Source organism: Taudactylus pleione, unplaced genomic scaffold, assembly GCF_031769625.1.
Source record: "Taudactylus pleione unplaced genomic scaffold, aTauple2 ptg000446l, whole genome shotgun sequence".
NCBI lineage: Eukaryota > Metazoa > Chordata > Amphibia > Anura > Myobatrachidae > Taudactylus > Taudactylus pleione.
The window spans coordinates 2,771,679-2,790,488 of record NW_028284848.1 but is presented as its reverse complement, the minus strand read 5'-3'; the positions used below and the strand labels follow the sequence as shown (position 1 = coordinate 2,790,488).

At 40.6% G+C, this 18,810-nt stretch overlaps 1 protein-coding gene across 1 annotated transcript in view; it reads left to right on the top strand.

Annotated features, from left to right (window-relative positions):
• The window catches only part of NRP1 (neuropilin 1), a 166,858-nt gene that overhangs the window by 77,325 nt on the left and 70,723 nt on the right, over window positions 1–18,810 (top strand). The window contains exons 6-7 of the mRNA XM_088447968.1: window positions 12,028–12,183; window positions 14,070–14,236. Of these exons, the coding sequence (XP_088304094.1) occupies window positions 12,028–12,183; window positions 14,070–14,236 (323 nt within the window). The remainder of the gene's footprint in view (window positions 1–12,027; window positions 12,184–14,069; window positions 14,237–18,810) is intronic.

The window sequence follows — 18,810 nt, the reverse complement described above, 5'->3', positions numbered from 1 at the left end:
TGAGTTGAGCGGAAAGCAAGAAAAGTAAGTGACTTTGGCTGGATAAACCATGTTGCAATGAAGTGGTGCAAATACATTTATTTATACATTATTTTTTGCATGCTGGGTAAATACTGGCTGCTGTTTGCATGTAGTCTAAAAATCCCGGACAGCTTTATTTTTACACTGCAATTTATATTTCCAGTCAGGACACATCCCTCTCAGATCTTAATCTCTCAGCACATTTTATATCCGCTCCCCCGCAGTTCAGCATGGTTTGCCCAGGTGTAAAGTTTGCTCTTATTGCTTTGCTCCCAACTCAGACCACTGGAAGTAGGAACTTAGCAGTGCTGGTATGGCAGGGGCATATCTATAATGGGTGCAGGGTGTGCGGGGCACATGGTCCTCTGGATCCAGGGGGGCCCCGCACTGCATACCCTGCACCCATAGTTTTACTTACCTCTCCAGAGTCCCACGTCGGCCCGGGGTCCGGTGCTGTAAAAACGACTGGAAAATGGGCGCCGGTGACCTGCGCATACTTTATAGACTCTGGGCGTACTCTAGTGCCCAGAGTCTATAACTCCGGCGCGGGCCGTGCACAGCTCAGTGCACTGTTGGCCACCGGCCAGAGAGGAGGGGGCCCGTGTCGGAAACTTCACAGGGGCCCCCTCCTCTCTAGAAATGCCCCTGTGGTATGGTAAATGTCTTAGGGATTTTGTTAAGTTTAAATTCATTTTAGCACAAAGTTTAGAAGATTTATAGCGAGGTTTAATAAAATATAAACATATACTAAGTCCGTCTATTTAACAAAATGATATATAAAAGTTTGTAATTATTACTGTGTCCCCCAGTTCTCCCATGTCACTTGGGAAACATAGACAGACACACACATGGGACACTCAGACAGACACACACATGGGACACACAGACAGATACTGAACAGAGACTAATAATAACAGCCAGTATACAGAAACTGACTCTATCATTAAAGTACCTACACGTCTCCTGAGACAGATGCTGAGAATGGTATTGACTAATGAAGAAATAAATAGCAGAACTCAAGGTTTTTTAATTTTGTTGAGCAGAAGCTAGTAAATAAAAAAGGGGAGATTTATCAAGCCTTCGAGAGAGATAAAGAGGAAAGATAAAGTACCAACCAATCAGCTCCTGTCATTTTACAGGCTGTGTTTTAGAACTGATAATTTGGAGCTGAGTGGTTGGTACTTTATTTCTCTCTCTCCGCTTTATCTCACCCAAAGTTTTGCCAAGACATTAGTTTTAGGCAAATTAACCACACTCTTAATATGTGTCTCTTTTACTGAGTTATGTTGGGTACACACTTGGCTGATGGCGCCACCGACTGATGGACCCACCGACCATGCAAGCTATTTTGGTAAGCATACACACTTAACATTTGGCTGAACTATATGTCTGGCCAGACATTACAATTGGGTGGGCATTTAAATATGCCCACCCATCTGTAATGTCATTGTCTGGTTCCTGTGGCCAGCATATCAGTCGGTCGTTTAGTCACCTGTACACACAGATGTGAATGATATATCTGTGAAAGACGTAATTCTTAGTTATAATGTGTGTGTACACACAAGCTGATGTACTAATCAGTATATTATTTGCTGTACACACAATATATCACCCACTGTGTGCCCAGCATTAAGGTGGGTACACACCTAGCCAGAGGCGGCTTCTTGCCTGTCTGGCCTGGGGGTCTGCAGGTCATATGCTGCCCTCTCCTCCCTAACACCCTGGTGATAGACAGGTGTCACCGGGAGGTGGGGCTTAAGTTTGGCGGTGGGGAACCTAATAAAGGGGGTGTGGCTTAAGTCAGGCACTGCTTGGTTGGCTTATAGGGGCTACATAAGCTGCAGCCCCTAGAAGCCAGATAGGGCTACCGTAATTGCAGGGGAGTGGCTTCCCATGGGAAGCCTTCTCTCTGCTACTGCAGTCCGGACTGGCAGTCCCGGTAGAAGAAAACACCTCCCCCTCGGACTGCCACTACTAGGCAGTCCCTGCGAGTGGCAGATTTTACTGGAGGGGCTGCAGTCCCGCAGCCCCTAGGTAAAGTCCACCACTGCACCTAGCAGATATATCTGCAGATCAGTGATCTACAGGTATATCTACAGATGATGGTCATTCATATACACTGAATGACCATCATCTTCTAGGCAGCTGCGGGTCCTGCTGGCAGGTCCGCCCCCCTCCCCGCAGCTGCTGCTGCATGTGTATGGGCGGTCGATAGACCGCCTGTACACACTTGCCGATTGACAGATATGTCTGCAGATATATCTGTCCATCGGCTGTGCAGCACAGCTGACGCGATATGTCTGTGAACAATGTCGTTCACAGACATATTGTTGGTACACACTGGCCGACGGGCACCAGTTATATTGGCCGATCAATTGATCAGCCAATATATATGTCAGTGTGTACCCAGCTTTAGACAAGCAGCAATATTTGTAGAGACCACTGAATTCTATGCAAATTACTCACCCACTGTGACTTCTGCAGTAGAGACAAATGTGAATTGTGGTAACTGGTTATTAACCCCCCATTCCCACGCACAATGGTGGCATCACGGAGCAGGGGCATGGCTCAATGACGTGATTCACCGCAAATTGCATCATCAAACCCACTGTGCTGTCAGTGGCCAAGAGATCGGTCTAATCTCTCAGGAGTCTGGAATGACTTGCTGAAGTTGAGGAGTCTCCCAGACATACTGAGAGGCTAGTTAAGTATGATAACATCACTAACATGTAAGAGGGCAGGGGGGGGAAGTTAAATTAAAGGAAAGATTGTCCAATAGTGCACAACCCGTATACTATGGTACTTTTATTTCATAATATTACATCATGGAGACCCACAATTAATGACTATTTTGTATTTTGGTAGAACAAGAGCAAATTCACACAGATCTCATCCACCTTAACCAATCATGTGCTGTCAAATTGGATAATGAATCTGTCACTCAGCAGTGGAGGGCGAGCGGCAGGTTTTGCTTGTTTACTGTTAGACTATATTACAGAAGCGAATATACACTGCTCTGCTGCTCATATAGTATATGTGCCAGGTTTCCATATATCTGTGATGATCTGGAAGCAGAAGACTAGCTGTTATCCACTTCTGTCAAAGCCAATCCTTTATACAGTTATTTATATACCCTTATTTTGCAACAGCCACTGTACACTTTCTGCTTCAGCAACAATTTCAGTTATATTTTACCTGTGGCTTAGTTTTGTAGATAGTTAATTAAGTACCGTGATATTCACTTAGTAATGTAGAATTCATTATTCATGGCTTCCAGGGCACATATTTGCATATAGCCTTCAGGGTCTAATTTAAGAAATATTAATAGTAGAATTTAGTCGCAAGAATAAGGATCAGGATAAAGATCAACTTGTTGAAACATAAAAAAAACAAATACATGCGTCCTTTACGCTAAGGTCAGGCGTAGAGCAGACGTGCACAAGTGTCTGGCTTCTTCATTTAGCCAGGAATCCCGAGATTCACAACATATTATTTTACACGCGCAGCTGTAGGTCTCTTGGTAGCGCAGTCTGCAGCAGGCACGTTGATTAAGGTTTCTCACCTCATGCTGGATCCAGAAAACTTCACTAATTTGTCACTTACACATTCCACGGTGGAAAACAAGTAGCCATTGTTATGCTGGCAACGTGTGTGCTGTGAATGTTACAGTTATAATGCACTTTTTATTGCTTCTCTACAAATAAAAAACAATGCTTATTAAGTGTATTAAAAAATGTGTGTCTGTCAGTCTCTGTGGTGTGGGGTGTGTTATCTGGGACACTTTAGTTGTCTGAATAAGGTGTTTTGCTGTCATTTCAACCTCCATCCCACAAATACACTAAATGACATTCAACATTATCCTAGGGCGTCCCCTTATTGCCCCTGTCATTCCCCAGTGCTCCTCACAGTGATTGCAAATGGAGTTTCTAGGTGATGATGTCCTTATGTATAATGTTATTACCAAACTCCAGAAATAGTATTTTTTTTAGTTTGTTTAATATTTCTCTCCCTCCCATCCGGTGCTATTGTAGTAATCCCTAACTACCCAATTAATCACTACGGGCTTCCATATCCCCAATCTTCACCACATCTCAAGCATATAAAAGATACTAATGTATTCTACTGTGTTATGATACTTTTTTGCCAGAAGGCATATGGGTATTTTAGGACAAACGTTGGTGACTATGAGCTGCCATGGTGATGTGCCGCGCTGTTTATGTTAATTAAAAGCAAAATGTAATTGCAGTGCTTTTTTGGTCCATCTTTGTAACCTGCTTTAGTAGGCACACTATTATAGTATTACGGTATATATTTTAAATGATATTATAATAAATTGATTGTCTATTTTTACCTTGCGATTTTGTTTCATAGGATCCAGTAACACAACCCTCTCCCTTCCTTTATCCTGCCCCCGCCTTTAATAATTTCATATACACGAACCAGGGCCAGCGCTTCCATTAGGCAACTTAAGGCAGCTGCCTAAGGGCACTGGGATCTGAGGGGGCAGCCTTCTGAGGGAGAAAAATGAAGAATGTCTCCCCAGTCAGCAACTACACCACCTGCTCCCTGCTCTCCGTTTCCTGCTTCTACCATCACCACCAGGAAGACTGAAAGAGCACAGACGTCCCCTTATACAGTAATGCCACAGTAGTAGTGCCCCTTTTACACATAATGCCAAAGTAGTAGTGCCCCTTATACACATAATGCCACAGTAGTAGTGTCCCTTATACACATAATGCCACAGTAGCAGTTCCCCTTATACATATTCCTGGGTTAATTAGCAGGAATGATGAGTCCCATTATAGGAAAGAGATCAAAAATTTGGTTTCTTGGAGTGGTGATAATCACTTGCTCCTAAATGGTGACAAGACAAAAGAACTGGTAATTGATTTTCGTAGGAGATGTTTAGAGCAGAAATTGCCAGTGTCTATTAACAACCAGGATGTTGATATAGTTGAGTCTTTTAAATTTCTGGGTATCCAGGTTGCGGCAGATTTGACATGGTCTTTAAATACACTGTCCCTAATTAAAAAGGCGCAACAGCGTTTGTTTTTCCTAAGACGTTTGAGGGCCTCGGGAGTTAGCAAAGTAACTATGCTAAACTTTTACAGATGCTCAATTGAGAGCATTCTGACGTTTGGTATCATTATCTGGTATGGCAACTGCACAGCGAGTGAAAGAAGTGCACTGGAACGGGTTGTTAGGACCGCCAGCAAAATCATTGGCGTGCAGTTGCCAACTATTCATGATGTTTATGGGCTTAGGGTTCTAAAGAGAACCAAAGGTATCATATCGGATCCAAGCCATCCATTTCATGAATTTTTTGATAAGCTCCCATCTTTAAAGCGGTTTAGAGTACTTCGGGCACGTACGAGTCGCTTGAGGGTTAGTTTTCTTCCATCTGCTGTGCGCATGTTGAACGCTATGATTGTATCTCTTTAGTTAATTTTAATTTTATTATTTTTGTGAAATTGTTTGTGATAACCTTTACCATGGATTGCTATTCACTGTTTTAAAAAAGTGCAATGTAATTTCGTCTGTCAAACTTGTTTTGCTGATGACAACAATAAATACAATACAATACAATACACATAATACCACAGTAGTAGTGCCCCTTATACACATAATGCCACAGTGGTAGTGCCCCTTATACACATAATGCCCACAGTAGTAGTACCCCTTACACAGTGCCCACAGTAGTAGTGCCCCTTACACAATGTCCACAGTAGTGGTGCCCCTTACACAGTGCCCACAGTAGTAGTGCCCCTTATACAATGGCCATTGTAGTAGTGCTCCTTACACAGTGCCCACAGTAGTAGTGCCCCTTTCACAATGCCCACAGTAGTAGTGCTCTTATACAATGCCCATAGTAGTAGGGCCCTTTATACAATGCCCACAGTAGTAGTGCCCCTTACACATTATGCCACACAGACATACAACACTGTATTTACCTGAAGCCCCGCTGCCACTGTATGACAGCTGCTTGAGTTCAGGACTATGGGAGAGATGTCATGACATCATGACGTCTCTATCTATACACACTTCAGCGGAAGCCGGAGCTCAGGAGTGTACTCTAGCTACAAGGAAGGAGCCGTCAGGTGCATGCTGGTAAGACAATCTCAGCGGGCGCCCAGCAAATGGAGAAGGGGCTGGTGGTGCCCTGCATGTTATATTTGTATGATAAATACAAATATGGTTGACTTTGAATGAAAGCTCAGCTTTGCTGTCTCCAGCTCAGCGCTTACGGATCATGTCAGTATAGTATTGAGAATGAAAAGTAATTTAGAGTATGCATACAGTTTCAGAACTATTGGCTTGGCAGGGCTTCAGTGTTTAAGTCAATAATATAAACACATTTCTGAATGAAAGTACAAAAGACAGGGTCTTCCAATAGATGTTAATGCCATAGCAAATTAAACACTCTATTAATCTCTTTTATCTCAACTTCCTCTGCTTCTTGTCTAACTTTGCTGTCATTGAGACTTGCAGTTCTCAAAGTAATGTGCATATATAAATGATGGAATGGAGTCGACAAGAGATTACTGGACCAATCCAAACCAGACTATAAAAATAACCTGTAAACAACATAATAAAGCAATACTTCAAATGTAAAAGAGCTGATAATGCAACTGCAAAACAATCCTGGAAATATTTATAGGCTTTGTATTGATTGCAATATTTTTCAGTCATATGTTTTTTTATTTTATATTGTGATTTCCATATAGAGGAAAAATGTTTTTAGATTTCTGGAGATGTTTTTCTATATGTTGTCCTTTAATGCATGCTTTTAACCATGACATTAAAATATGATAATTAATATTAACTATAAATAGTGTATATATTGTAGTGTATATACTGAGTTGATGAACAGTATTGTCTCGCGTTTCCATTGAGTCCAGAACACATCTCATTATGGAACAAAAATAAATATTTACATATGGTGATATATTGTAGAGTAACCAGAAAACAACACAGATCAGTAAGTGCTGTATAAGTAGATGTGTATTTAGAATAATCTATATCTAAAAATTTGTCTTCGAATACAAAACAATGGTTTAGATCCAACTGCTTGGCCTGATCACTTAGTAACTGCCCCTGTGTCCAATCTAGCCAAAAACTTGTTGATTGTCATAATAGACACCATCAGAAGACATTGGTCCTGACCAGTGACGGTGACCACACAGACATACCGTAGAGGTTGCTTTCATCAACTGTCAGGGAAATACAATATCTCAGGTGTAGGCAATGCATTTCTCTATGTAATGTTGCTTGTAATGTTATTTTTCTCAGCATTACAAGCCAAGAAAAAATTATGGAGCGCCCAACCATTACAACATAAACAAACATTTTCAAAAGTAATAGATGGGTACTAAGGTATTCCCTGTAGCTTCTCTTTCCTTCTATTTTCACAGCTAGTTTACTAGTTTGGTTGACAGATATGCGGATCGGTTCTCCTGAAAAACTAACACTCCCGAACTTAAGCGTTCTGATTCGAATTGACTCCCGGCACTTTTCGAATGCTGGTGCGGATCTGCTTTAAGTTCAGAACTCAGATTTAAAAACTTAATCTCTGTCTTGGATTGCATGTAAACAGATCCAAATTACATGATTTTAGATATTTTCATCAATTTTAAAGCAATCCAAAACCGTATCCGAACCAAAACACTCGAGGGTTGTTTTGCCAAAACCATAACATTTGTGGGTGGTTTTGACAAAACTAAAACACGGGGCTCCGAGCACATCTTTAATAATTTGTAGCGTGGAGGTGAAGACATGCTTCAGCATTTTGTACTATTTTTCTATTGTGGCATGGTTCACTCAACAGAGGCCCAGGCTGTACAAAGTATGCAAGCCACACTTCGGTTCTCCAGTTTAGAAAGGGTCTAGTATGCAAAGCAGGTCTTCTCTGTGAGGAAAGAAAGTGGAACAGGAAGGGATGAGCTGTACAGTGGGCATGGTAGTTGAGGCATGTACCCTGTGATTGCCACTCAAAACATCCTCAGGTGCCACCATTTGGCACTAATGCCAATGGTTGCCTACGCCTCCAATATCTGATCCTTTTTTTAATTTCCATGGCCAATGCTGGTTATCATTGGAAGACAACACACATGGTTACTTTAGACACATTTTATCTAAAGAGAAGAGGGGCTGAATATCATATGTTCCAATCTTTTGCCACTGTGGGGATTTATGCAAGTTTAAGCTGGTTTAGCCTTTAAAACGATTGCAACATTAAAAATAAGGGGAGACACATAAATGCCCACAGTGGCTGAAGATTGGAACCTATTCCATTTAGCCCGTAGTATTACATCATGCATAAATGTGGGTGGAAGGTGTGCAAAAGTAATGTAGACCGACCCAAGCACAGAATAGAAATATGAAATCTAATTTGGTCATTCTCATCTATGGAGAAAGTGATCCTGCTATTCCATGCCCAGGGTGTCAGGACCATAACACGTTTTGCCATTTTCAGGTCTCATATAGTGTTGGCTACCTTGTCTGGATTGGAAGGTGTCTATGACTTCAGAGTTCTAGAATGACATGCCCATAATTAGATTGGTTGTGTACATAAATACTGATCATTATGCAAAACATCTCCATTTCTTTTCCCCCTTGATTTGACAGTATATGCTTTTTCTCAACTGGGACTTTGATAAATTGGAAAGTGAAAGGTCATATAAATATATGTATATAATTAGCTACAGGGAAATAAGCTGAGCTTAATCACTTCCTCTCATCTACCGTTGACTAGACATTTGGGCAACAGTTGTTAATTATATTTGCGTTAATAATAGATACACTAGGAGTCTAAGAGGATAATTTGCCATGGTTCATGGATTCACCATGTGCAGCAAAATTAGGAAATATGTTGTTTCTAGTAAACGAGCAATAATAGAGCCTTTTAAAAAATTCAGTAGAAGAACCAGGAGCCCTCACTTGATAATAAAATTAAATTTATTATTTTCTCCTCATTAATTGCAGTCATGGTGGAAATAGCATGATCATTTTTTTTTATATGTATAATGTATATTTGTAAAACTGATTAATAATATGTGCTGCACGAAGCTCTCTACAGATCAATATTGTATTAGCTGGCTGGGGAATGCCCGTGCAGAGAAATTCAATACTTCTTTGTATGATCTTGTACTGCTGACTCCTGACTGTACAATAATCGCAGAGAGAGAAAAGCACTAAGATGTCCAGGGGGCAAAATGCAGACAAACTCAATGTAGACATCCCAAATAAATCCTTTAAAATTATAAACCAGTGAGTCATAAACAGAGTCTTCAATCACAGCTCCCAACCCAACAACGTCCTTCTGTTTCACACTCAATGGCCAACTTGTCTATGCGTCAGAGAAGGCACCTGAGTTCAGTGACTGCACTATTCCTTCTCACAGCACCAAAATGGCTTTTATCTTGGATGAGAAAAAAAAAAAAACTTAATTTATCTGTAGCAGAAATGAATAAGGGATGGCCACTTGAGAATTAATGTTTTTAATTCATGCCAATTATTTTTCATCCATTCATCTTTTTTAGTCAGTGGCTCATGTAGTCATAATGGAGATATTTCTATTTTGTCATTTATTCTACTATTTTTTCAATATTTCTACCTATGTTTTTGCTACATTTGAACCCATAGTTTTATTTTGTTCTCTTCATAAAATTATCTCTGTAAAATTATCCTATTTCACTTGCTGAATGTTGTAGTAATGTTATCAATTTGTACTGGATATTTAAAATGTAAATTCAATCTAAAATATTCATTCAAAATGCAGCCTGTACACAGACTTCTTTACACCACATGATCAGCATTGTTTTCACGTGTTACACTGTAATTTCTGTACATAGAGAACTTAATTACTGTCCACTAACAAGTTATACTTGACAAATCTTGTAAGGACAAAGGGCCTGATTCAGACCCGCTCGCGAGCGCTGAGCGCTCGCATGCGGGTCGATGTTGCCCAAGTGCGCGTGGCGCACGAGGGAACCGGCTCCATCGTGCGCATGCGCGGGACCCGAATAACGACGGCCAAGTCGTCGTTATGGGTCTCGCAGCAAAGGGGGCGTGCTGTCGATGGTGATTGACAGCATGCCCCCTTTGGTGGGCGTGCCAGGGGCGTGGCTGCCCAGATGGAGGCGTTCCCATGGGAATGCCTCTGATAGAGCCAAAAGCACTCCAGGGCTTGCGGCAGCGAGACCCTACCGCAGGGTCTCGACGCAAGCCCGATGGTCGCGATGGTCTTGACCATCGCGACCATCATTTTGGCCGCTCGCTATAGCTGTGGGTAGTCACCCACAGCTATGCGAGCGGCCAGGAGGCCGCTCCAAAAAGGAGCAGGGACGGCCCTGATTCAGAGCGAGCACTCTGTCAGAGCGTCCGGCTCTGAATCAGGGCCAAACTGAATATTATTTTGATTACTGTCTAAACATGTATACGGAGGGTTATATTTTATGTTGTTACATACAAGGTTACGCTTAAGGTGCCCATCCAGTAGACGATTAATTTGAGCTATTCAATGATAACAATATCGTTATCGTTCAATTGTTCATAAATCGTTTGCAAATCGTTTGCTAAAATGTCTAAAACGACCAATGATGCGAGTGCCCGCTGGTCGTTTAGACATATATCATCGGGCAAACATGCTGGACAACCTGACAATCACGTCAGGTTCAGCATGTTTGCATACTGACTCATCACAGACTGACAAACGACTGCACGATTACAATGTCGACGATTACAATGTCGTAATCGTGCAGTCGTTTTCATGTCTTTAAGTGGATGGGCACCTTCAGAGACATATGTGTATTTATAATGAGCACATGGTACACCCTGCACCCATAGTATATACCTTGTGCTGGCAAGCAGGTCCCTCCTATTCAGCGGCGTCATCTTCCCAGTAACATCTTGGAGAAGATGGCGCACAGTGGCATCACTATGGGGGTGCGGACCGCACCGGGTGTCACCCACTCCTCCTCAGTGACAGTAGCCAGGGGCTGCAGTGTGACATTCTCCTGCAGCACTCAGCTCCTGTCATAGAGGAGGTGCCAGAAGTGCAAGCACTAGCCTCCGGGGGCAGCCCAGCATCACCAGGGATGTTGGGCATGCCCCCCGGAGGGATTTCCCGCAAGGCCACATGAGTGCGCTCCGGGTGCCACCAGACCCAGTGACACCTCTGATGGCGCCATGGTGACCATGCAATGTTGCACATGAAAACATTAGATATGCATTTGCTTTTTGTATGTTTGTTTGTTTGTTTTATTGCAACATGCTGAGAGTAATCTAATAGAGCACTCTAGTAAGAATAATGTCTAATATACAAACCAAAGACTTCAGATAATGTCAAATATACCAGAAAATATACCAGAATGTAAAATCCCATTGTCCTACTTAAAAATGTCTTTGAAACATATATGAATTTTTTGGTCATCCAATATTAAAGACATGGGATAGATAAATGTAGGTAGACTATGGCATTCTGAGTATTGTGATACTACAAGTCCCAGCATGCCCTATCAACCAATAGCTACCAGATCATGCTGAGAGTTGAAGTTGCACAACTGCTGAGGGGCCAAACGTTGCCTAATAAAGTGTCAGTAAGTCATAGCTAGGAAGCTGGGATGAAGGTCAGCGCTGCATGCAAATCTCTGTTACTTTGTACGTAATCCGGGTGTGACAATCGCATTTGTGTCAGCAAAGTAGAGTTTCCCAGACACAAATATTTTCAAGTCAGACAAATCAATGAATGTGTTGTATATTTAGGGCTATTGTAAATAATGCTGTCTCTTCTCGATGCATTAACATGAGGCACCACCACTTGTGCCTCCTAATATCACCCAATGTCAATAGAATATGCATTATTATTAAATAGTAATTGGGGGATGGAGGGCTGTTTGGTCTTTGAGACAGAGAACTGATGGCACCATATAGAGCTGTGAGATCATGGTTCAGCACCTATATACTTTATGCATTTTTTTATGAATGTTTTTTTTTTTTGTCTGACAGTGGGTCCTCACATTGGGCGTTATTGTGGTCAGAACACCCCGGGGCGTATTCGTTCCTCAACTGGAATCCTCTCCATGTACTTTCACACGGACAATGCGATCGCAAAGGAAGGTTTCTCTGCAAATTACACCGTATTGCCAAGCAATGCAGAAGAAGGTCAGAACTGCATCATGTAACTAACTATGAATTTGTTATGTATTCTATCTAGTGCACAGCCAGTCACATAAAACATTAACTAAACCTCTAAATAAATGAGATATCCTCAAGAACTGAAGACTTATAAAACAAGCAGCACCACATACATTAACCTACAGGCAAGAACAACTATTCGCTTGTTAAAGAGACAGTCCTCTTTCAGATGTCTCATGCTTGTCTTGTAAATGCAATTTTCACCAGTGCCGGATTTGACCGAGAGAGTCTGTTTTCTATGTTTAGTCCAGAAAGCAGCTGTGTCATGTCCAAACTATAACAACAACTAGCTGACATACAGGCCTTACTGACAAGCACATAAGCCAGCTATTCGTTTCCAGGTCATGATGTGACTTCTTGCTCCACAACTACTGCAGAGATCATGTATGAAGTCTTCTAAAGAGAAGTGGACAAGTGGAGATGTTATCCATAGCATCCAATCAGCATTGTGTGGGGACTACTGATTGTCCTATTTATGAAGCTTAACAACAAGCACAAGCTTTCCTATTGGCTCTCACCATTCGCATACTTCACCTAAGGTCGCAAATGCACAGTAACATTGCTGGGACAGAACCTGGCAGTGAAACATAACTTACTGTCATAGGGTGTAGCTAGACCTATGGCAGCCCCAAAATATAAGATTAAGTACTCTCTCTCTGCCACTAGAACAATGGTACTGTAGGAAGGTCATCTCTATGCCAGTGCAGTATATATAGCACCAGAACTGATAACTATAAATAGCCATAAATAACATGCATTAATAAATTAACATTATCCGTAGTCTGTAATGGCATAGCGCCTCTAGTGGTGAGAACATAAAATTGTCATGATACTTCATTAGCTTAACAGGTGCAATAATTAGCAATTATCTACTCATGGTGCTCTGACTGCTTCATTGAGCTAGATCAAACTATAGAAGTATTTATAGATTTGTTTAAGAAGTGCTTTGAAAACAAGGCAGAAAATATAGACAGTGGGGGCAGAACATAAGACCTGCCTATTTTGACAGAGATTATGTAACAAAGTAATTGAGCCTCTATGATTCATTGATGGAGGTTAAGTTTGGGTTCTGTTACTTCTGTAGAACATGTTTGAGAACAACTGGAAAAGATTATGCTGTATTTTGCAGTTCTGCTACACTGACATGGAAGAGCAATGTCCTGGCCTCCTTGCAATGAGTGGGGTTAGCATTCATAATAGCAGTATTAGCAAGTCAGTTAGCTTCAAAGCTCTCGTATGTGACCTCCAATTACACAGAAAAAATATAATAAATTACTTTAAACCTCTGGTAGATAAGGATTGTCATGTTCGACAACCCTGAAATCCACAATAAAAATGAGATACAGAGCTGTATGTACAACATGAACTGAGGAGCAGTAGCAGCACAAATATGGAGAATATAATTAATTGCTTCATGTTTTCTGCCTTATCCATTCTAAGTTTTACCTCATTTTAGCATGCTAGTATTACTTTGTTATCCCACTAAGAAAAGTTTAAAGTTAAATATAATGTTGAGTCTCCTTGTGTTGAAGTCAAATGCTGCATGTTAAAGTAGATGGGACATAATATATGTTATCAGGAACCCGGCTGATAATGACCCACCAATATTTTGGGGGGCAGATTCAACTAGCCGCGACCTGCCGTAATTTTCTGTGGCTTACGATAGGAAGATTCTGCTCGCACTTCCATACTCTGCCTCCTGCACATACTGCATGGAAGCTGCTGGGACTTGTTCCATCGGCTTCTGTGTATAATTGAATCTGCCTCTTGGACTAAATCATTTGTCCCCATAATTTTTTCACTTTGCTAACCAATATATCTAGCTGACATTATAAATGTTTATTATTTTTAAGATTTTGAGTGCAAAGAACCCCTAGGAATGGAATCTGGGGAGATCACTTCAGATCAAATCACGGTGTCCTCGCAGTACAGCACCAACTGGTCTTCAGAGAGGTCCAGACTGAACTATAATGAGAATGGATGGACACCTGGTGAGGACACAGTTAAAGAATGGATACAGGTATGCTGTGTGGATTATAAATCAATTTATTATTATTATTATTATTATTATTATTATTTATAATGGAAACAGATCAACTGTGCAAACAACAGCTACATTTAAAATCCAAGCTGTTCTATAAGAAAGGGCTACATGTATATTTATATCTGGCTATGTCATGTAGTGAGTCTGTGTTCTGTGAACAAGTAAATTATCTGTAGACACACAGGACATATTGTTGGTACTCTGCACAGGAAATCTATTAATACATACATCAGGGAGCAACTCATAAACAGTAAATTAAGTAACTAAGGGCCTCATTTATTAACGAATTTTATCACCAAAACAAGTGATAAATTTCGCTGGTGTATGATAATGGTGCTCCAGCCAATCAGCTCCCAACTGTCAACTGTTAGAAAAATGACAGTTGGGAGCTGATTGGCTGGAGCACCATTTATCATACACAGCAAAATTTATCACTCGTTTTGGTGATAAAACTCGTTAGTAAATGGCGGCCTAAGGACCCATATGAAGTTGAAAATTATTTGTTTACTTTACATAAGTACTCTTCATATGCAATTTATCTCCTTTTTGTGTATTTGTGATATCAGAAGGCAATTAAGTCACTTTTCTCATGTTGTCCTTGTATTAATCTGGGTCCATTTAGATTTTGTATCACCAGATGATCCACAATTAACATTAGTCTGTGTTTGACCTATGCCTGTGCTGCTACCCATCCATAGAATAGACTACTAAACCTGATCAGAATCACCCCAGACATTCAAATCTTTAAACTCCGGGTGATATGTTTCATACCTCGTAGAGAGATAAAGTGGAGAGTTGGTACTTTATCTCTCTCCAAGGTTTGATGCATTTCCCCCTAAGTCTGAAAACAAATCTCTGTAGGGGTCTACCTTACTCCCACCTATATCACTCACAGAATGCAACTGCACAACTGTCCCAATTTCTACTCTGACCCACACTTATCTCAGCTGAGCTCCTTTCCCACTAATAGAAGCTCTCTCATGGGCAGGGCCCTTCCTACCCTTTGTTTTCACAGCTGCGGTTATGTTGCCCACCACTATCTGCGGAGTACTGTCTGTGATGCCTTAAAATCAATGCCATTAAATAATAATAATAATAATAGGCAGTTTGAGATTGCGGATAAAGAAGAACATAAGATTGTTGAATAGAGTACATACAACTTCAGTCATGTTATGGAAACTTTTAGAAATATTTGTAATGTTACTTGCTGACTTCTCACATCAGGGGTGGATGTATCGAGCAGTAAAAAGAGTGGGGAAGTGGACCAAGTTGTCCAAAGCAACCAATCAGCTTCCAGGTAGCATTTATTAAGTACAGTCTATAAAATGACAGGTAGGAACTGATTTGACAATTTCTCCACTGGTAAACTTGATACATCAACCTCACAGTCCTTTGAGAACCTGTCTACATAGTTTGAGAAACTTTGATAAAGTCCCTGGTTCATTAGAGGATTGGAGTAGAGCCAGTACAGGATGATGCCACTGCTTCTCTGTCATTGTAGTACGGTGCCTTTTACTGCCATAAAGTGTTACACAGAAAATTACTCAGCTTAATAGATGTGGGTGAAAATGTCAACTCGGATTAGTAAATCTGAAACCGGCAATAAATTGTAACTATATATTTAATATACAGATGGAGCACTATGGCTTGCAAAGGTTATAAGAATGTTAGTTTAGTTTGATGAACTTTGATAGACTTTCTAGAACTTGCTGACAAGTCTAAGTTATTGTACACAACAGGTCAATAATCCTATTTTCCTGTTTGTTGGACCATGACATCACTAACATTTGTCAATCAATCTATAATATTGACATGTTTTAAATACTATTGGCATGTTTCATATGTGTGCGAAATTTTCAGTCACACAGAATCATGAAACCTCATATGCATCCTATAAAAATATGTTAAAATCTAAAAGCTGTACACAAAGGAGATTTGCTGGGTACAAAGAAGCAGGGAATGCTGAGAAGCTATGTGCCAGGCAATTACAGCAGGGATATTTGCATATTACATCATATGCGTGATACAGAAGATGCAAAGGATATTTTAATTAACATTTTTAATTTAGATGTTCCCTGCTGTGGCATTATTGCAGCAATATCTTAGCAAACTGTCAGTGTAGATAATAAATCTGAGCAGGACTCTATATATTATTAATGCATTTCCATGAAATGTCTTATTTTTTTGGCTGCTTGTGGCCACCAACTATTGTTTCGGGGCTTTTCAATGCATGAATTCCTTTGATAATAAATTAAGGCAACAAATATTTTATATTTGTGTAAGATGGTAAAGACAAATGACAATAACAATAAAGAGAAAATGCTTATAGGCCTATTTACTATGTTATGCATTTGTTAGCAGTAGCACTGATTTCATGAAGCTATTTACAAATGTTTGCTTGCCTGGACAGCGCTTTCAGAAAAGAGAAGCATTTTCCCCATAGTGAATTGATCCGGCACTTGTTTCCTGGTTAGTACTGCAGGAAACTACAATACTGTGCATGCGTGGAGACGCAGATGGTAAAGTCCATAGTTAACACTCACTTTAACTATGGGCTATGGCTTCAACACCATTTGACTATGGTGTTAAATACTGGGGACAAGTCTGGAAAGTTAAGCTTTTTATACTATATTAAATTGGTTAATTTTGCCTTTTGGGTTTGGTATGAGATGTCATTTATTATATAGACACTGACATAATGTCTAAATTTTCAGAATGTCAGCATTGTAAATGTCAAAAGTCAGAATGTCGACAATTATATTTTAGCCTAAACCTAACCCTCACTCTAATTGCAGCCTAAACCCTAAACCTAACCCTAATTACAACCTAACCCTGAACCTAACCCTAATCCTAATTGCAGCCAAACACTAACTTCTAATTGAAGATTAACCTTAACCCTAATTGCAGCCGAACCCTAACCTCTAAACCTAATCCAAATTGCAGCCTAACCCTAATAGAAGTCTAACCCTAACCCTAATTGCAGCCTAACCCTAACTTCTAATTGCAGCCTAACCCTATGCCTAATTGTCACCTAACTATAATTGCAGCCTAACCCTAACCCTAATTCCCATCTAACCCTAACCACTAATTGCAACCAAACCCTAACCACTACTTGCAGCCTAACACTAACCCTACTTGGTGCCTAACCCTATTTGCAGAAAAACCCTAACCTCTAATTGCAGTCTAAACTTAATTCCAGCCTAACCTTAACCTCTAATTGCAGCCAAACCCTAACCACTAATTGCAGCCTAACCCTAACCCTAATTGCATCTTAACCCTAACCCTAATTCCCGCCTAACCCTAACCTCTAATTGCAGCCAAACCCTAACCACTACTTGCAGCCTAACACTAATCCTAATTGGTGCCTAACCCTAATTGCAGAAAAACCCTAACCTCTAATTGCAGCCTAACCCTAAACTTAATTCCCGCCTAACCTTAACCTCTAATTGCAGCCAAACCCTAACCACTAATTGCAGCCTAACCCTAACCCTAATTGCATCTTAACCCTAACCCTAATTCCCGCCTTACGCTAACCTCTAATTGCAACCAAACCCTAACCACTGCTTGCAGCCTAACACTAACCCTAACTGTCCCCAATTGCAGACAAACTCTAAACTCTAATTGCAGCCTAAGCCTAAACCTAATTTCATGTGTCCACATTCTGGCTGTTGGCATTCTGGTAAAGTTGATATTGTTAATATCAACAATGTTGACATTTTGAACATGTCAACCAACTGAATGTTGACATTCAGACCATGTCAACATTATGGTGTCAACAATCTTACTACCTCCCTAGCGTTTACCATAGAGCTTAATGGGGATGATGTTTTCCTACATTAGCTTCAGAGAAATCAGTGATTTTTCCTGCATTAGGCCCACTGATCCTAAATTGACCCTTTTTCTGGTGAAAACTGAAGGTTTCTTGACAGAGGTAGCACTGGAAATATAAGCCCTTTAGATTAAATATTTCTTAAACTGGCAGTACCTCCAATTAGGTGCAAGCTGTCCTCCTGACCTGAGTACTTCCTATCATCAGTCCTGCAATTCTAACGTTACTCTAGGGGCCTTATGGAATAGCCTGCAAGATGCAGGTTCGGGTGTGATTCCAGCAAGTCTGCTCATATTTTAAACGTGGCAATATCTCAAAGTCTAAACCAATGTTGTTTTCCCTTTTTAATGATTGCTGCTTTAAAAATATGGGCAGACTTGCTGGAATTGCGCCCAAACCTGCATCTCGAAGGCCTTTTCATAATGTACTATGAGAACATTGCGTTCACACTATGTAAGATGCTAATCTGTCTTTATATGGTAATGTCTACTCACCAGTTGAATGAGTCCATCATTGCAAGACATTTGTGAAATTATTACTGTTAAGTTTTCACACTTCCAAATTTGAAACAAATAATGTCTATGTGTCACTGGTAGAATTTGTCCTTAAGTGCTCCGAGTCTTACTCCAATCATACGACACACATCCGATAAATTGATCATTGTCATCTCAGTTCTTTTCATAGGTTATAAATTGAGTGAAAATGGATTGCATAGATTGAG